Source organism: Onychomys torridus, chromosome 4 (genome assembly GCF_903995425.1).
Source record: "Onychomys torridus chromosome 4, mOncTor1.1, whole genome shotgun sequence".
NCBI lineage: Eukaryota > Metazoa > Chordata > Mammalia > Rodentia > Cricetidae > Onychomys > Onychomys torridus.
The window spans coordinates 114555086-114576608 of record NC_050446.1 but is presented as its reverse complement, the minus strand read 5'-3'; the positions used below and the strand labels follow the sequence as shown (position 1 = coordinate 114576608).

Below are 21523 nucleotides of genomic sequence, written 5' to 3'. Positions count from 1 at the left end.
CTCTTAACTATAGGCTTTGGTAAAATCAAATCAAAACAAAACAAAGCAAAAAAAACCAACTTAAATACTTTCGTACTGCAAAAGGGAAAAATCAAGGCACATGTCCAATCAAATAAAAATAAAACCAAACTTTTACAGTGGAAACCTCACTGTTAGGCTCTGGGACCCCCCATGATCCTCTGGGCTCCAAAGGGCTTCATTTCTCCAGCTCTGCCATCTGCAGCACACACAGCTTGTCTCTTAGGGTAAGTAAGGCCAGTTCCACCTCACAGCTGCTGCTGTCCCTTGTGGTGGTCCCATAGTACTGGCATCTCCAAAATGCTGAGGATTTCTGCAACTAGGGTAAACTTCTACCAGTACCTTTTCCTGAGCTCTCTTCAGGGACTCTGACCTTGCCACATAGTACCAAGCCTTTCATGACTCCTTCAGTCTTGGGCATTCTACTTCATCTGAGTTTGTATCTTCACCGATGGCCTCTCATCAAAGATTCGAGCCCTGCTGCTCAGTACCAAGCTTCAGCTGTTCTTTATGCCTTCAAAACCAGTACCACTTTGGAAACTCTTCACATTACCAAGTTCAGTTGCCAGCACAAGCTACAGCCGTGGTTCCTGTTGGACCACAGCTTCTGTGTGCTGACTCCGTGGGAATACTTCTAAAGATTTCAGTGATGCTGGTCTCTTTAGCCCTAGCCGACCAGTATCAGTTGCCCCAGTGAAGCAGAGGTTTCACTTTAGAGGTTTAAGTCTCTTAGTGACAGCTGATATTTCAGCTCCAGCTGACCAGAACCACCCAATCTTTGTTTTTGTTTTTGTTTTTGGAGACAGGGTTTCTCTGTGTAGCTTTGTGCCTTTCCTGGATCTCGCTAGGTAGACCAGCCTGGCCTTGAACTCACAGAGATCCGTCTGCCTCTGCCTCCCGAGTGCTGGGATTAAAGGCATGTACCACCACCGACTGGTGAACCACCCAGTCTTAAAACTCAAAATATCAAACAGCCCCAATATAGTTTTTAAGGGACTCCCAAAACCTCCCTCTGAAACTTCATAAGCAGAGCTTCAATTTTTGCACTGCTTTCAGCATTTTTATCTTTCAAGTTCTCACAGCAGCCCATTAAGCTCTGAACACTCAATGATTTTCCAGTCCAAAATTCTAAAATCCTTCCAGTATCCTTAAACATGGCCAAGTCTATCATAGTAATACCCCACTTCTGGTACCAATTTTTGTCTTAATTGGGCTTTCTGTTTCTGTGATAAAACACTGTGACCAAAAGCATACAGTTCCACATCACAGTCCATTATCAAAGGAAGTCAGCAGGAACTCAAACAGAGCAGGAACCTGGAGGCATAGACTATGGAAGACAGGACTGCTGTAAACTGGCTTGCTTCTCATGGCCTGTTGTAGCTTGCTTTCTTATAGCACCCAGGACCACCAGCCCATAGTGAGCTAGGTTCTCACATCAATCATCAATCAAGAAAAATGACCTTACTTTGTTTTTTAATGTGCATGCGTGCGTGTGCGTGTGCGTGTGCGTGTGTGTGTGTGTGTGTGTGTGTGTGTGTGTGTGTGTGCTGAGTGCCAAGTGCTTATACATACATGTGGGGGGCAGAATGCAACCTCAGGTGTTTTCCTCTAATGCTGTCCACTATATGTTTTGAGACAGGGTCTGTCACCTACTCTGGCTCACTGAGGATAGAGGATCTCAGTCTCTGCATGCTAGGGTTAGTGGGCAAATGTGGCAAGTTATGCCACACTTGGCTTCGTTTTGTGGCATCAAAGATTTACTTTTAATTATTTGTATCTATATGTTCATGTGAGCGCAGGTGTCCATGGCTGTGATCCTAATAATATGATTTCTGGTAGTTGAACTCAGGTCCTCTGGAAGAGTACTGTGTGCCATGTGCCATCTTTCCAGCCTCCCCATCTTTTTTCTTTTCTTTTTTTTTTTAATGCGGGTGCTGAAGATCTGAACTTCTGTCTTAATGTTTGGGCAGTGAGCACTTTATTCCTTGAACCATCTCCCCAATCCCAGAATACTGACCTTCGATTTTAAGTTTTTGTGTGTCTAAAACAAACAACACCAAAACAACACCAAAACACCAAAACAACACCAAAACACCAAAACAACACCAAAACACCAAAACAACAACAACAAAAATAAAACCCGCAAAACAAAAAACTAGGTAGTGGTGCAATCCTTTAATTCCTTAACTTGGGAGGCAGAGAAAGCAGATCTCTGTGAGTTCAAGGCTAGCCTGGTCTGCATAGTGAGTTCTAGCACAGCCAGAACTGCATAGTGAGACCTATTTTTAAAAAATAAAAGTTTTTCTGTGTCTCTTAAATTCAATCTTAATTCAGAATCTGGGAAAGAATGAAGAAATGCAGCACATAATTTTTTAAGGTCTCAAGAATGTCGTATAAATCTTGCTTCTAAATTGTGCAAAGCAGTGTTCAAAAATTTCCTGTTATTTCCCTGTCTGTCTTCTGTCTAGTTTTTATGAGAACTTCAATGAAGGATCATATGTCACTATAGAAAACAACTTTAAACTGTGAACTTCCTGGTTGACAAAAGTTCTTTGGTCATTTCTACTGCTAAGTAGTATTTATTGGCAATAATTTTCACTTCATATCTCTGCTCTTGCATGATCTGTACATTTCCTGACAGTTCATAGCATCCTATTTCTTGGCACAGGGCATCAACACTATACAGTGCACTAAGCTTCTTACAGAATTCAGAGTGGGAAATACATTTATACTTCCCTCTTCTGGCATATATGTAGAAGTCACCAACATTTTGTAGTAGGCTAGAAATCTTTATAATTGAAGCAAATATAGTTAGTAGAGGATTAAAAAATTAGCTCCCCCGTCCTCATTATGACTGTGTCATGAAAGAACGATGGTGTAAATATAAATTCGATGATCTGGTAAGTTCTGTTTGAGTGATATTTCCATATTATTGTCAACATGGTTAAAAGGTATAATGACTGAGGTTGAAGGGAAGTGTAAGTGGCTGCCAGATCTGGCAGCACTGGGGAAATAGCTGCATTTGTCGTTTTATTGTACCTCATGTGGAAAGAACAGTTTCAGGTACTGTGTGTGCTAACTTCCTTCTGGACATCATAATGAATCCAACTAAAACATTTTAAAACTATTTCAGATGTGCAAGTCTGGAAGCCAGTCTTTTAGTTTAAAGATTTCTGTTGTATTTGACAAGTAACTCTTTGTACTGTTGCTCTGTGGCTTTAAATTAAAAATTTGGAAAAAACTGCCATGATGTCATTTTTTCTGCATAATTATATAGTATTTATTTGAAAATTAGGCAGATTAATAATGAAGAGGTAAGTATTCTTTTTGTTAAAATATTTTAAATAATGAAAATATGATTATATTTTGACAGACTATGCCAGATTAACAAATGTTCTAATGAGCAAATATCAACATTTATTCCAGTTTTTCTGACATTTTCAAAAGATCTTACATAGTTTAGGATCGTCAGTGTTTTTCTAGTGCATACACATACTGTTGTTTCCAGCAAAAGTATGTTGTCTTTATATAGTTGGACCGTTTTAACAAATGAACTGTCACTAATATTAAACCTTAGTATTCACAGAGTGTGATACAAACAAATGTTCTCTCAACTTATATCCAGGACATCTAAGATATTACTTTAACACATGTTTACGTAAGCACTCTATTTCGCTGGATACAATTCCGGGCTGTCTAGTTGAGTAATTTCCTCAGGCATTCCAACTTTGATCAACCACAGCAAGAACTCTTAGCATGTCTGTAAAGCAGCCAGGGCATCTGCAAGTATGTCCTGAGAAAGAGAGGAAAGAAAGAACGCCAAAAAGAAAGACTATGTCTTTAGGAGTTATGGAATGAAGATGGAAAGTTTTCTTATTTTGTTAGGAACCCTTCTCAATAATTGAATCTTTTCTTTCAAAGTGTGCCGTGATGATTAGTATTAATGAATGAAAAAGACTTCAATTGGGCCTAATAAAAATGTTTTCTGGCTAACTCTGGTACCTTATCAAAATCCATTAATTTTTAAAAGACCTATGTACTCTTTAAAATTGTAATAGTTTGCTAACACGCCTTTAATCTCAATACCAACCATAGAGACCTAGAGGTCTGTATAGACAGGCAGTGATGAGGAAGTCATGTGGTTGTGTTTTCAACCAATGAGAAGGCAGAACAGAAAGTCAATAAAAAGACAGACACACAGGAAGTAGGTCTCTTTCATAGGGGAAGGACGGCAGTGGCAGCAAAGGGTAAGAAAGGTTTTTTATTATCAGCTCTTAGCTACTGCTCTGACCTCTTGGGCCTTTGACTCTGCATTTGGTTCTGTGTTTCTTATTTAATAAGACTGTTCATCTACAACCTCAGGTGTCTTTTTTACATGCAATAAAGCTATTTGCTCTTCTGACCTTGTTTTCTGTAGTCCTGTGATAATAGATAGGCATTAATTAGTTGTAGTTCTTCAGTTTTTTTGTTCTGTTCTTCCCCCTCCCTTTGGTGCTGAGGACTAAACCCAAGGTGTATTAGTGTATGGTAGGCAAGTACTCTGTCACTGAACTATATCCCCACCTTAGTTTCAGTTCTGAACATCTCAATTATTTATCATGGAAAGGAAGATTAACACAGTTAAATAAAATTTATTGAAAGTAAAAGTTTTGTCATAATTTTTACTTAATGTTTGTTTAGAATTGAACAAAGGACAGTAAAATTTGCAGACTTACACCCATAACGTCTACCTCCTGTATCCTAAATAATATGCAGAGAAATGGTAAATTGGCAAGCTTGAAGAGATGATGGAGGGCAAGTTCCAGGTTCATTAACTGATGTTCAATGTAGGAGTATAAGAAGACATCTGAGTTGATCACTGTATTAGCCTTTTCCCATTGTAATTGAAGTAGCATAAACAACTTCTTAGAGAAAGTAGTAAACTCACATATTTGGAAGTTCAGTGATATGGTACTTACTGCTCTTGCAGAAGACCCATATTGGGTTCCTATCACCACCATGACAGCTTATAACCTCCACAGTGACACACTTCCTCCAACAAAGCCACACCTCCTAATAATACCACTTCCTATGAGCTTTTGGGGACTAATTATATTCAAACTACTACAGTACCTTATCATTGTTTCTTTATTTCCCTATAGAAATGATATTCAGCCTATTTTTATGTGTTTGTAGGCCGTTTGTGTATCTTTGGGGAAAAACACCTGTTGATGTCACTTCATGTCTTTTGCCCATTTAAAAATTTTCTTTTCTGATTATTCATGGTTGTAGAAGAGCTGTATATATTCTGGTTATTAGATCACTTAAAATTTAAATTACTTTTTCTTTATTTTGTGTTGGGACACATGTACCATAGCATCTGTAGGTCAGAGGACTGTGTAGTTAGAGTTTTCCTGTAGGCCCATAGTCAGGACAAATCTCTCTCACCCACCAGTCCCACAGTCGCTCAGACCCAACCAAGAAAGCACACAGAGACTTATATTGCTTACAAACTGTATGGCTGTGGCAGGCTTCTTGTTATCTACTTTTTCTATCTTAAATTAACCCATTTCTGCTTATCTATACTTTGCCACATGGCTTGTGGCTTACCAGTATCTTTACATGTTGCTTCTCATGGCGGCGGCTGGTGGTGTCTCTCCTGCCTTCTACTTCCCAGAATTCTCTTCTCTCTTGTCCCGCCTATACTTCCTGCCTGACCACTGGCCAGTCAGAAATTTATTTACACGGAGCGATATCCACAGCACTTCCCCTTTTCTTTTTTTTTTTTTTAAAGGAAGGTTTTAACTTTTACATAGTACAATTACATATAACAAAACAATTATCAAGCAAGAATTACAGTTATAATATTAAAGAAGATATCCTATCTATCTTATATTTGTGAGTCTAAGGTTTTATATCTAACTTATCTTTTATCATAATTGAGGAAATTATAACTATCTAGTCTTCAACCACATCAAAGACCTCAGAAGGATATAATATTACCTGAGAAACAGGAGGATGCAAGCAACTTTCGGGAGTCTTGCAGGGTAGACAGAGACAGCTGGCAGCCTGAACAGTCACCTAATGTTCCTTTGTAATGTTGGGGCATTTGTCTTCAGCCCACAGGGCTAGAGTCTCTTGGTCACTTTTTTCAGTGTCCTGTAGAATGTCTGGCAGTTTCCTCTGTGAAGCAGGAACCTGAAGGACCATTTTGTCAAGCAAAGTTCAGTGGTCACCTTTCTATGGGTCCTGCATGTCCAGTTGATTGAGCAGTCCAGGCAAGAACAGTTTCTTGCCCAAATGGCTATTTTTGCCAAGGTGAAGATAAACTCCATATGAAGTGTCTTCAATGCCCATCCTCCTCTCTGAAGTAAATCGATGCTGCCAGGAGCAGACGTGTCTCATTGTCAAGAAAGTCTAAATTTTAAAAGTATTTTAAATGCCATATTCTGTAGGTCTTTGAAGTATTTGAAGATTGCCCATCTATCTGAAATATCTCTATGTATACCCAGAAGACTTAACTAACGTGGCTATGAGTATGATTATCACAGATGATTAATTATTAATCTATTTTTAATTATCCATTACAATTTTAAATGAGCTATACAAACATAATACCTTAAACAAGAGTAGAAATATACACACAATATAACAAAATTAACTAAGTTTGTATCAATAGACTAAAATCTAAACCAATGTAAAACATTTTAAACAAGTTGTTGCTCTTTAGAAGTAAGTTCCCTAATCTACCCTTTCATCCTATTATATCTATATCATATCCCCCTTTCTTCTTTAGAAAGAGATCTCATTTATAATCAACCTGCTTTAAAGAAAAATATTGTTTTTTCTCTGTCCCACACCAGAGGGCTCTTTTGATTTGGGACACAAGAATCTCTTTAACCTTTTCTTTTAGCAACATGTCTGGGTTTAGAGAAGGAGTGAGCCAATTCCATCTCCAAAGCCAGCTTGATAATTTTGGGAATGTGGCCGTAGTTTCTCTTACTACTTCCTGCTGGAGGGGGGCGCTGTATCTTATGGGGATACAAAGAAAATTTTAGGATTATAGAGTAGTCCATTAGGGTGAACCTCTGAGCCAGTTGCCTTGAAACCATTCTGGATGTCAGATCATCTGGGCCATGTTGTCATCGGAGACCTTTCAAGTGGTCTTGGCTGATCAAACCTGATATATTTTAATCTGGAACAAATCCACAGCCTCTGGCTTTCTGTGGAAACAAAAGCAGAGACTCCTTTCCAAAGCAACATATCCTTATATCCAAATTTTGAAGTCAAGGTACCTTTAAAATTTACATATTTGTTTAACTCAACAGCTTTTATGATCAAATCTTTTTCTGCAGTTAAAAATCCCAAAGACAACATAAACCAGATTCTCTGTGTAATATCTATCTTTGTAAGACTGAAACACTGCTGTGGCTGCTGGCTCCGCCCACCTCAGCTTCCCAACATGGCGGTGGTACAGTTTACCACCAGCTCTGGCTCTGGAGCCTTGTGTACCATCAACAATCAGAAGCAGTTCTATCAAAGCAGCGCATAGCCCAGAAACCCTTTTTTTTTTTTTTTAACTCGCAAAGACTAAATCCACCACGCAGCAGAGTAAAGTGTCGCTTATAGATTCCTCATTCCTGCCACACTGCAGGTCAGACGCACACGCCAGGAACCCGCCATAGTAGCTCAAACTGGCAGGCTGTTGCTAACTTGAGGGAGACAACTAGGAATCTGTTTTTAGCTCCGTCTTAGAATCTTTTTTCTCAGGTTTTAGGTGGAAACTCTTGCCCCACGTTGGGCGCCATTTGTAGTTAGAGTTTTCCTGTAGGCCCATAGTCAGGACAAATCTCTCTCACCCACCAGTCCCACAGTCGCTCAGACCCAACCAAGAAAGCACACAAAGACTTATATTGCTTACAAACTGTATGGCTGTGGCAGGCTTCTTGTTATCTACTTTTTCTATCTTAAATTAACCCATTTCTGCTTATCTATACTTTGCCACATGGCTTGTGGCTTACCAGTATCTTTACATGTTGCTTCTCATGGCGGCGGCTGGTGGTGTCTCTCCCGCCTTCTACTTCCCAGAATTCTCTTCTCTCTTGTCCCGCCTATACTTCCTGCCTGACCACTGGCCAGTCAGAAATTTATTTACACGGAGCGATATCCACAGCAGGACTGACTGCTTGTGGGAAACAGTTCTTGCCTTAAACCATGTCAGGTTGTCAGACATGATGTCAGGCGTCTTTACTCACTGAGCCATCTTGCCGGCTCTTGGATATTGGATTGTATTGCAAATTTAAGTCTTAAATAAGTCAGAAGAAACAAAATAAAAACTAAGCTTTGGATACCTTTGTGGTTTGCTTGTCTCTCCTGTTTAGCTTTCTGACCATGACCTATCTTCTGTTTTAGATTTGTAGTTTTATATATACTATTGTCTAATATGCCATCCAATTTATTGTTAGTCTACATAGCCATGATTTCTGAATCTTTGTAGTTGCAGATCAAAAACATTCCAACCAAAATTTGCATCTGTACTAAAGTTGTACAATTTTTCTTGTCATTCCTTAAATGGTACAGTTTAACAACTATATTATATTAGTTATGTAGCCAAGCTGGCTTTGAACTTGTGGAGATTTTTCTGCCTCACTTTCCTGAGTGCTAAGATTGTAGGCCTGGGCCAGTATGCTTGACATTATTTTTGATATTTTGAGACAGTTCACTGTGTAACCCAGTCTTGGCTTTTTTTCTTCCTCTTTTCCATATATATTTTTAAAGTGTTTGAGTATTTGCCTATGTGTGCATATGTGCATGACTGGTGCCCTCAGAGGCTAGAAGATAGTGTGGGATTCCCTGGAACTGGAGTTACAGATGGTTTGTGAACTGCCATGAGGGTGCTAGGAACTCATCCCAGGTCCTCTGCAAGAGCATCAGTTTCTCTTAATTGCTGAGCTTTTTCTCCAGCCCTCTCAGTCTGGCTTTGAATATGTGTGTCCCTCTATCTCAGCCTTCTGAGTATTGCAAGCAGGAGCCAACACGTCTAACAAATATGTGTTATTCAAGGTTCATAAACTTTTTCTTTTTCTTAATAATACTAGGTGATACTGGGGATTGAACCCAAGACCTTATGCATGCTAGGCAAATATTTTACCACTGAACTACATCTTCAATCTCAATGCCACTTTATATAAGGGTGTAAGTGTGGTGGGGGTGTTCTGAAACTTACCCTCTTCAGATACCAGAGGACATCTGTATTTCATTCTGTTCCTTGCTCTGCCAACTTCTCCCCTTTCTTGGTACTGGATATGGAACCCAGGGCCTTGACAGTGTTAAGCATATGCTCTGCTACTGAAGGCACCTGCTTCCTATAGCTGGAATTGAGGCTACTTGTTGGGAAGACTATATTCTGTTTTGTGTATTGCTATAAACCCTATGATTGGGTCAAAAAGCCAAATGGGCTTTCTGCCTATTTTTGATGGTCTGTAAACTTGTAATGGTTTTTAGTTTTTAAGATGATTGAAATGAAATCAAAAGGAAACTAATATTTCATGATACTAGAAAATTATATGAAATTCAAATTTCAGGGTACGAAATGCAACTTCTTTGGGACGCAGCCATGCTCACTCATTTGTGTATTTTTTCTGGCTGATTTTGTACCTCAGTGGCAGAGTTGAGTAGCTGAAGCATTGTGTGGTCCACAAGTCTGAATCATTTAATATATCTGGCCTTTTATAGGAAAAAAATTGCTTGGTAGCAGGTATCCAATAAATATTTGTTGAATGAATGAATCCTAACCTATACTACTACAAAGGAATTTAAATGGGGGAAACTTTCAATTATTTAGTTATTGGAAATTTGAGCTTAAGTGGTTGTTAAATATGTCCTGGTGTGTGTGTGTGTGTGTGTGTTGATTGTTTTTTGTCAATGACTCAGTTTCATTAGCCATCCTTCATTCTATAGATATCATGAACCAATAAGGAAATACTAGAGAGTTAATAATTCTTGGAACAGTCTTGGCTAAGATAGGATACTGCATATTTTTTAAAAGTTTTTGTCCATCCCCCTGCCCCCTCTCTTGGGATGGATTCTGATTATGTAGCACAGGCTCGTCTGAGGCTGCATTTTTCTCATTATAATTTGAAAAAAGCTGTGATGGAAAATGCACCCTATTTTTATCACTTTTTTTTTTCTATCCTGGGATCAAATCCAGGCTCATGCACACACTAGGTAAATTCTATGCCACTGAGCTATATTTACATACCTTATTACTCTTACTTAGAAAGATTCATGAATATTTGTTTTAAGACTATGTCCTACTATAAGATGAATAAAGCTACTTGGCTGTCAATGGAGGCAGTAATGAAAAGAATTTCAATGGAATACTTAATTATGTATGGGTAAAATGATATATTCCCACATGTTTCATTAACTTTAAACTGTGCTTGTTGAATTTGTATCTGATAGAGTGTGAACACTAGCGTATTAGTGATCTATCAGTGGACATTTGACATACTTTAACAGGAATATTGGTGATTGGACAAATAGGAACATTTTATATAAAATAGTTTCATATTGTACTAGTTTGGTTTTCATATATTTGAAAACTTAATTGTGTCTGTAAGAGTTGTTTATAAAGGTTACATAATAAATCCCCCAAGGTACAGTAAATCCCATAGCTGTGCAAACTCCTTATTTTGTGCTTTTATCAAAAGACACTAAGTAGTGGGTAGTGCAGCTTTTAGTTTCTAGTGAAAAAGTGGTGTTGCAGCTTTTTGCCTTAGCTGGACGCTGCCTGATTTTACTGTAGGAAAAGCTTCCCTGTCACGGTAGTAGAGTAGACCCTGGCTTGCCACTTCTCTCCTCCTTTCCTTTAAAGGGGCGTTTCTGTTTGAAGTCTTTTTTTTTTTTTTTTCTGGAATTTCTCTGTAGGAATGTCACATAAGAATTAGTGTGATAGTTCACAATAATCATTATTCTACTTTACCTGGTTATGATCAACTGCTATTTAGTTATTCTATAAATATTTACCATGTGTGAATGAAACATTGCTTTAGACTCTGGGATACAACACCTAAAAAGACAAAGGGGCTTATGCTCTGTGGGACAAATTAATAACAGAAATTAAGATGTGAGCTGAGTGTGGTGATGCATACTGTCTTAGTTAAGTTTGTCTTACATAGGGTGTCTGTTGCTGTGATGAAACACCGTGACCAAAGCAACTTGGGGAGGAAAGGGGTTATTTGGCTTGTGCTTCCTTATCTGTTCATCACTGAAGGAAGTCAGGACAGGAACTGAAACATGACATTTACTTGGAGGCAGGAGCTGATGCAGAGACCACAGAAGGCTGCTGCTCACTGACTTGGTCCCTGTAGCTTGGTTATCCTGCTTTCTTCCAGGACCAGCTACTCAGGAATGGCACCACCTACAATGGGCTGGGCTCTCCCCCATTAATTACTAGTTAAGAAAATGCCTAAAGGCTTGTCTACAACCCTATCTTATGGTGACATTTTCTCAACTGAGGCTCCCTCCTTTCTTATGACTAGCGTTAACAGTTGTGAACCACCATGTTAGTGCTAGGCATCTAACCTGAGTATTCTGCAAGAGGAACAAGTGTTCTTAACTGTTGAGTCACCACTCCAGGTTCCCTAAACTTACTTTCATTATGGCCCTATTTTAACATTTTTCTCACCCTTTGGAGACACGGTCTCATGTAGCTCCAGCTACATGCCCTAACAACATATTATTTTGTACAGCTAACTCATGCTAAAAAGATCATGTTTTCTTCTCCTTTTTTAAAAAAAAAAGGTATGTTACTTGATTCATTCTTAAAAAAATTAGTTGTTCTTTATTTCTTTTTGTAGCAAGAATCTTTTTTTTTTTGGGTTTGTTATCTACCTACCTACCTACCTACCTACCTACCTACCTACCTATCTATCTATCTATCTATCTATCTATCTATCTATCTATCTATCTACCTATTTATTTTTTGAGACAGGGTTTCCCTGTATAGCTTTGCGCCTTTCCTGGAACTCACTTGGTAGCCCAGGCTGGCCTCGAACTCACAGAGATCCTCCTGGCTCTGCCTCCTGAGTGCTGGGATTACAGGCGTGCGAAACCACCACCCGGCCTTGTAGCAAGAATCTTAAAGAGTCTTATTAATAAAATGAAATCTGAGCCAGATATTGGGATGAATGCTGGAAGATCAGAGAGACAGAACAAGCCACAGCTTCCTCACTACGGCAGTCCCTCAGCTGGTCTTGTTTCTTCAGACTGCAAGCTTCTGTGTCCTCATCCAAATAAATCTCAGCTGAACTGTTGCTCAGAAGCCTAAATGCTTAACCAGCCAAATGCTTCTAGTTTCTGGTCTTCACGCCTTATATATCTTTTTCTTTCTGCCGTCACTCCCTGGGATTAAAGGCATATGCTATCATTGCCTATCCTCTATGTTAAATATTGTGGTTGTTCTGTCTCTGACCCCAGATAAGTTTATTAGGGTCACACAATATTTTTGGGAATACAATACCACCACATCTTTTCTTTGCCTACTTGTCTTGCTACAATTGTCTTTCATGTTGTTGAATAAGAAGTAGTGAGAATGGATATTCCTGTTGTGTTTTGACTTGAGGGAAAATTATTCAGTCTTTCTCCTTTTCCCCATTTGTCAACGATAGCTTTGGACTTTTTGTAGGTTTCTTTTATCATGGAAAGGATGTTGTTTTCTGTTTCTAGCTTACTTAGTGTTTTTGTTTTTGTTTTTGTTTTGTTTTGTTCTCATAAAAGGGTGTTGTAGTTTGTTAAGTAACTTTTCCCTATGTCTCTTGACATGATTATTTTATTAACATGGGGTATTTTGATTGTTTTTGTTTGTTTGTTTGTTTTTTGAGACAGGGTTTCTCTGTGTAGCTTTGCACCTTTCCTGGAACTCATTCTGTAGTACAGGCTGGCCTCGAACTCACAGAGATCCACCTGCCTCCTGAGTGCTGGGATTAAAGGCGTGTGCCACCACCTCCCGCTTTGTTTGTTGTTTTTTTCAGATATTAAACTAGCCTTGCCTTCCTGCCATCCTTCTTGTTCATGATATAAATACTTGTTCATATTCTGCTGGATTTGGTTTGCTTTTGTTTCTCTGATGATTTTGATGTTAGCATCTACAAAGTATAAAGTATATTGGCTTCTAATTTTCTCATAATATTTTTGTCCTTTGTCATTAGAGAAGTACTGATATTGCATGCGTCTTAGAAAGTGTTCTCTTACTTTCTACGTTTTAGAGGGTTTATGAAGGATTGACATTAATTATTTTTTATGACTAATATTATTTAAATTCTTTTTTTATTTTTTAGGATTCTCCTTTTACAAATGCAGGAATGGGATCTAATCTAAATCTCTTAGGAGAAATTGAGTGTGATGCCAGCATAATGGATGGAAAATCCTTAAATTTTGGAGCAGTTGGAGCACTGAGTGGTATGTGGGCATTATGATATAGTCCTGATTTGAAAAACTGAGTCTGTTATTATTCCATTCCTTCTGAAGACTTAGTCCCATATTTTTAATTGTTTTTGTTTGGAAGAATGCTGAAACAATTATTATTCCTTCTTTACTAAATTAAGAGCATAACATCTCATGTATAAACAGTTTTAAAGAAAGCCTCCAATACTAGGACTGTAGCTTAGTTGGTAGATTACTTTCTTACTGTGAACAAGGTCCTCACTCTGAATTCCGACACTGAAAAACAACAACAAAAAGCAAACATAACACAACTAAACAGAGCAGTCTGTGACCAAGTTTGGTTAGAAGTACACTCCTCTCTCTAGTCCTAAAAGAGATTATGGACATTTAACACTAATTCTGAATATGCTATTAGCTTTGCAATTGGAAATATATTAACATTCATACATTTAGGAGATATAAATAAAATTTACTTTCAATTTTTTAAAACTCCCCTTTCTATCCCTCTTCTCCCCTTGGTTATTAACCAGGAAAAAAATCCGGATTATTTATATAAATATATGTATTCTGTGAATATGGTTGTTTTTAAAAAATGAATGTTATTCTGTGTACATGATATGTATGTGAGCACATGTACTATGTGCCACTGTATGCATGTGGAGGTTAGAGGACAACTTAAAAAATTAAAAAAAAATTTAAAAAATTTTATAATTAATTTAATTTTACATATCAGCCACAGATTCCCCTGTCTTCCTTCCTCCCACTCCCCAAGAGGACAACTTTTAAGTGTTGGTTTTTTCTTTCCACTTGGGTTAGGAGGAGGCTTCCCGTCCTAGTAGCTCTGGCCAGTTGTCCCATTTCTTCCTGACATCTCACCTTAGGAAAGCTGAGGTCACAGATGCATGCTGTACCGTCCATCTTTTTATGTGTGTTCTGGGACATAAATCAGGTCCTCAGCTTTGTATAACAAGCATGTTTTCCTGCTGAGCCATCTCATTGGCCCACACACATATATTTTAATGAAACAGAATTCCTTCCTTTTCTTTTTTCCTCTCTCCCTCTCTTCCTTCTCTATTTCCTTTTCTTCCTTTGTTCAAAGTAGTCTAATTATGTAGCTCAGACTGGCCTTGAGCTTTGCAATCCAGGCTGGACTTAATCTCTTGATACTCTTGCATTAGCCTTTGACTGTTAGAATTTTAGGTTTGCAGTACTCTGCACGTTGCTGGAAGTTTTTCGGTTTAAATCGGAGTCTTGTGGCTGTCTTTTTTTTTTTTTCTTCAAGACAGGGTTTCTGTGTATAGCTTTGCTCCTTGCCTGGAACTGTAGCCCAGGCTGGCCTCGAATTCACAGAGATCCACCTGGCTCTGCCTCCCGAGTGCTGGGATTAAAGGTGTGTGCCACTGCTGCCTGGCTATAGCTGCCTTTTTACATTAGTACATAATAGATTGATTTACAATTCATTTAAAGATACATTAAATGTACATAGTTTTATCTTTAGATTTGTGACCTTTCTAAGGCATCCAGACATATACATGTAGATCAAGACATTAAATGCTGTCGTGTTAGAATTTAGAACATTGAGCTGGAGAGATGGCTCAGTGGTTAAAAGCATATACTGTTCTTGTAGAAGACTCATGTCCAGTCCCCGCAAAACTACCAGCTTACAACCACCTGTAAATCCAAGTTAAGGGGAACCGATGCCTGTGTCCTTCATGAGCACCTGTACCCTCCAAACCCATACGATACATTTATGTAATTATTCTTTATCAGTAAAACTGGGAGTCAAATATTGGGGTAAGACCCTGAATGATCAGAGAAGCAGCAGAGAAGCTGCCAGTGACCTATCTCTTCCATTCTTCCATTCAAAAGGAATGAGATCCTCTCTAAGCCCTGCCTTACTACTTCCTGTTTCTCTGTCCTCAGTCCTCCAAAACCTCTGTGGTTAATTTTGGTCACTTGATGACTAGCTCTGCACTCTGATTCAAAGCAAGCTTTATTGTCAGAATGCGATCAAAATATCACACATTTCCTGCTTTTTGTCTAAATAAAAAGGAAACGTTTTAACTCTAACATAGTAAAACTATACACAATAAGAGTAATTATCAGGTAAGAATTACATCCACAATGTCTAGACCATTTGCATTTGGCAAATTTAGAGAAAATACTGCATTATCTATCCTTTCTTGGTGAGTCCAAAGTTTTGTACCTAATTCACTTTCTATCCTAACTTGTATTACCAACCCAAAACTATCCTTTTATGTCTCTGAACCTTATACACTTTACACCTCTTTTGTGAGTTTCTTTTTCTAATTTGGTAACAAGGAAAACTATAGCTATAGTTATCTAGTCTTCAACTCTATCAAAGACTTGGAAGGATATAATATTATCTGAGTAAACAGGAAGTGCAGAGCAGACAACTTCCAAAACTAAGAAATGACAGAAACAGCTGGCTGCCTGGACAGTCACCCAGGGCTCCTCTGTAACACTGGGGCATCCATCTTAGGCCTATAGGCCCAGAATATCTGGTAGACTTTTCTATGAAGTAGGAATTTTGAAGGACACTCCCACCTTGTCTTTGCTAAGTTTGGCAGTTGCTTTCTTTTGTTTCCTGTTTGTCCAATTTGGACAGCATACTGTTAGCACTTGTGGCAAGGGTAGTTTCTTGCCCAGTGGCTAACTTTTGCCACACAGAAAGCAAACTCCATATGGAATTTCTTCAGTGCCCGTCATCTTCTCTGAAGTAGATTGTTACTGCCAGGAGCAGACATGTCTCATTGTCATAAAAAGCCTTATGTTATTAAAACATCTTAAATGCCATATTCTGTTGATCTCTGAAGTGTTTAAAGTCCACCTATCTAAAATATACCTCTGTTTGACCTTGAAAACATTCCTAACATGACTACAAGTTTGATTGTAATAGGTGACTAACTACCAACCTACGTTTTTTAATTATCCTAAATAGTTTGTAGTAATAACTTTCAAGGACTAGAAATTTACATTATATTGTTAAATGAGCTACATAGGTACAACACCTTAAACAAGAGTAGAACTATATATATATATTATTTTCTAACAAAAATAACCTTAAGCCAGGAGGTGGTGGTGAACGCCTTTAATCCCATCATTTGTGAGGCAGAGGCAGATGGATCTCTGAGTTCAAGGCCAGCCTGGTCTACAGATCGAGTTCCAGGACAGTCAGGACTGTTACACAGAGAAACCTTCTCTTGAAAAACAACAACAACAACAACAACAACAACAACAACAAATCCCCTTAAATTTGAATCAATATTCAAAAATATCTTAAAAGAAGAAATATATATATATATATACATATATAATAACAAAAATAATCTTAAATTTGTAACAATATACAAAAATCCATACCAATGTAAAATATTAATACTAGTAGTTGCTTTTTTAGTTCAATAGTAGATTCAGTAATTTATCTGTAGCATGAATCTTAAAAGGTTCTTACTAATAAAAACAAACCTGGAGCTGGGTATTGGGGTGAATGCTGGAAGATCAGAGAAGCAGAACAAGCCACAGCTAACCTCACCTCACTAGTTCCTCAGCTAATCTCATTTTTCTCAGACTGGAAGCCTCTGAATCCTCATCCGAATGAATCTTAGCTGAACTGTTACTCAAAAGCCTAAAAGCTTAACCAGCCAAATGCTTCTAGTTTTTGGTCTTTGCGCCTTATATACTTTTCTGCTTTCTGCCATCACTCCCTGGAATAAAGTCTCATTTCTTGGGATTAAAGGCGTGAATCACCATGCTTGGCTGTATCCTTGAACACACAGAGATCCAGGTAGATCTCTGCCTCTGGAATGCTAGGATTAAAGGCATGTGCTACCACTGCTTATCCTCTATGTTTAGTATGGTGGCTGTTCTGTTCTCTGACCCAGATAAGTTTATTAGCATGCACAATATTTCGGGGAACATAATACCACCACATTTACCCTTTTATCCTATCATTTCTATATCCCTTTTTTTCTTTTTAGAATGAGATTCCTGAATCTAATCTCCCTTGTTCAGTATTTTTCCTGACCATTACCAATAACAACTTGTAACCATACCCCCTAAATGATGACAAATATCCATAATCCATGGAATGACCAAAAACTATCCACTCCACCTCTTGGGAATGTAGTTGCTATGTTCTCTATATTGCTTCTTGCTGTCTAGGGGGTGATGGCATCTCTAGGGGACCCTGAGAAAAGTGAGTTTAATAGCCAAGTCCTGGGAAAGCTAGCTGTATTATTTGTTTCCAGTTTCTATATAATGGGAAAGTGTAGGTCTTATCTGAAGTCTTTGCTGGAGTAGTGCATGAGGCTGGACCATCTCAGCTAACTGCCTTAAAATTGTTCTGAGTAGTTTGTAGTCCAAAGCTGATTTTTGGGTGGTTGTTGTCAGCCTAGTGGTATTACCGCAATGTAGGTGGGATCATTGTTGGGGGCCCCCATCATTTTTTTTGAGACTTCAAAGGTCACTGTTAGGAATGGTCATTGTTCAATGCAGAAAACTTAAATATCTTAAATGTCATATGCAGCAGATCTTCGAGAGATTGAATAAACCCTGATTTGTTAAGTACATCTTGAGTATACAAACTTAATTTCTAGTTATCTGATTCAGACTCATCCCAAATTCATGTATAGGAAGCTAGATAAAGCCATTTTTTAGATTAGTACTCTATATGACTATTAATATCTGTCTCCCAAGTGTTGGGATTAAAGGCATGCGCCACCACTGCCCGGCCTGAAATTTTATTCTGTTGGAAATGTGCTATACCTTTAGGCCAGTTTATTCTTTTACTTGGGGCACTTTCTGTGGATGATTTGTCCTTTTTCTTCAGATGTCTCATTTGTCCAGTGATCTTCAGATTCCTTAGTTGGATGCTTTTATTCTCCTGGAAAGACAAAAATAAAACCCTGCCCCAACCTTAACTTTGAGTGAGTTTCCTTTTTGGCAGGTTATATATGATCAAATGGAAGGCATTTGTTAGTATTATACGTTAGATTGAATGGTCACATTGTCTAATGAACTATTGCCTCTTCTAATCAAGAGGTCTCTTCTGTTCGAATCTAATCTTTATCAGTTTTAATGGTATCCACAGCTTTTCTTCTTTTTTGGAAACAAAAGCAAAACATCTTTCCCAACATAACGCGTATCTTGGTTTCCATTCTTAGGTCAACAACATCCTGAAAGTATCCAGGCTGATTTAATTCTGCATTTTTCTATAACTTTTAATAAATGTGTAATTACAGAATTGGGCAGGAGAGATGACTCGGAGGTTAAGATCATTGGCTACTCTTCCAGAGGTCCTGAGTTCAATTCCCAGCAACCACATAGTGGCTCACAACCATCTGTAATGAGATCTGGTGCCCTCTTCTGGCCTGCAGGCATACATGCAGGCAGAATATTGTATCATAATAAATAAATCTTAAAAAAAATTACAGAATCAGCCTTTTCAGAAACTAAAGCCATTGCCCATTGAAATCCTCATTATGTATCCATGGTATGGTGTACATATTTTAATTTTCTAAATTCTGCAAAATGAAACATATCCATTTGCCAAATATCTTTTCTTTGAATACTCTTTGGGTTACTTCCTGCAGGTAGTAGAATTTGGTCATACAAAGAACATTTCCTTGGCTTTTTGCTAAGTGATAGAAAAATCTTTTTTGAAAGCCTTGCTACATCTTTGTTTTTTAATAATATTGCTTATTATTATTCAGTAATTTTAATTAAAAGCCATTTTAATATTTCTATAAATGTATTGTTTTGAGTTTTCCTATGAATACTAAATGGCTTTTCTTCTACATATACAACCTTTAGAAATCCTTGTTGTAAAGTTTTCATTTACAACTTCTCGTCATTTTTATTGGTTATTGTTTTTTTATTGCTTTGTAGACATATTCTGTATGTTTAATTAAAAATCCCTTTTCAGATGCATATATGATGGATCTTTCCTTCCAGGCTGTTACTTCTTTTTTCATTCTCTTGATGCTGTCTTTGAGTGAACAACTTTTCTACTATAATGCATTTAAGGTTCAACTTTTTTAAGTTTTTATTTTATGTATGTGGTATTTTGACTGACTGCATGTATGTCTATGCCCTACTTGTGTGCAGTGCCTACAGAGGCCAGAAGAGGGCATTAGATACCCTGAGACTGGAATTAAAGATGGTTATGAGCTATGTGGATGCTGGGATGGAATCCAGATCCTCAGGAAGAGCAGTCAGTGCTCTTACCTGCTGAACTCTCTCTCCAGCCCGTACTTGTTTCTTTCTTTCTGTAAAAAAATCCCCAAACTGGCTAGTTGTTGTATTTTAAGAAGTTGTACTTATCCAAAGTTAGGAAGCAGTCTTCCTTATTTTATTTTATTTTATTTTTTTAAATTGTTTTTTCACTGAGTGTTTAGTTTTTCAGACTAACTTTTATGTGTATTTATTTATTTTTGGTGGGAATTTGAAATGGCTTATTGCCCTTTATTGAAAAGATATTCCCTTCCTTACAAAATTTTATTGGCAAGTTAGGTGAAGTTCATGAGACATGGCTTATTAGTGTATTATGTCATAGCTGACCTCATACTACAGATCAGGTATTGTTTTCTATATTTGAAAGGGTTTGTGTATTATTGAAATACTTTTGTTGGGAATTATTCCAAAATATTAACTTTTTTCCTTTTAGAGTCTCATTAAGTAGCTCTAGCTGGCTTAGTACTCAATATGTAGACTTGACATTCTTGGTTGGCAGTTTTTTTATTTCAGGGCTTGATGTATATCATTCCTTGAATTCTTTTTTTCCCCCCGAGACAGGGTTTCTCTGTAGCTTTGGAGGCTGTCCTGGAACTTGCTTTGTAGACCAGGCTGGCCTCGAACTCACAGAGATCCACCTGCCTCTGCCTCCCGAGTGCTGGGATTACAGGCATGCGCCACTACTGCCTGGCTTGAATTCTTGACACTTAGAATTGTTAAGAGATCCAGCATTTCTATGTGTTTATCTTTGTAGGTGAGTTGGTGCTTTCTCTTACAACAGCTCTTAATATTTTTCTTTGTTTTTGTAGTTTTGAAAATTGTAATAAATCTCAGTGAAGATAATAATAGAGAATCATAAAGAGGAAGGAAATGAAGAAAGGGAAAAAGATGGAATAAAATAGGGCAAAAAGGAAAAGTATATGAGTTAGAGGTATGGGAAGTAATAGAGAAAATGTAGATAGGTGTAGAAAAAGAACAGCATTGAAACCTGTGACACACGATGCTAAATGCTAAAACAAAAACAATTTCAAATACAAAAGTGAAAATTTTACAAAATGCAAAACTATGAAATAAGATAGAATAAATATAACATCAGTTACTATATCTTTTTTGTTGGGATGAATATGGTTTACCTTACCCCATTATTATTTTTCTGTGCATGTGAGTGCATGTGTGCATGTTCATACATGTGTTGATACACGTATATGTGAATTTGTGTGTGCATATATAGAACCCAGAGCCAAAACTTGGGTAACATTTCCCTGTGGTTGATATATTGTGCACCCCAATAAACTTATCTGAGGGTCAGAGAACAAAACAGCCACTTTATTAACCATAGAGGTTACGCAGTGGTAGCACATGCCTTTAATCCTAGCATTCCAGAGGCAGAAATCCATCCAGATCTCTATGAGTTCAAGCCCACACCAGAAACAGAGCAAGGCATGGTGACACACACCTTTAATCCTAGGACTTGAGATCTCATGTTTTACTTTGGAAAGACACACACCTTTAATCCCAGGAAGTGATGGCAGGAAGCAGAAAGGTCTATAAGGTGTGAGGACCAGGAACTAGAGGCTTTTAAGCTTTTAGGCTTTTAGCAGCAGTTCAGCTGAGAGCCATTCAGATGAGGACTCAGAGACTTTCAGTCTGAGGAAATAGGATTGGGTAAGAAGTTGGTGAAGTGAGGTTAGCTTTGGCTTGTTCTTCTTCTCTGATCTTTCAGAATTTATCCCAATATCCAGCTCCGGGTTATTTCTAATTATAAGATCTTTTAAGATTTGTGTTACATTCCTCAGGCATCCTCCACCTTCATTTTGAGACAAGG

At 37.9% G+C, this 21523-nt stretch overlaps 1 protein-coding gene across 3 annotated transcripts in view; it reads left to right on the top strand.

The window, feature by feature from the left end:
• Positions 1-21523, top strand: part of Tasp1 (taspase 1) — a 270718-nt gene that overhangs the window by 34116 nt on the left and 215079 nt on the right. For all 3 annotated transcript variants that reach the window (XM_036185439.1, XM_036185442.1, XM_036185440.1), the window contains one exon: positions 13338-13458. In XM_036185439.1, coding sequence (XP_036041332.1) covers positions 13362-13458 — 97 coding nt within the window. In that variant the 5' untranslated portion in view covers positions 13338-13361. The remainder of the gene's footprint in view (positions 1-13337; positions 13459-21523) is intronic.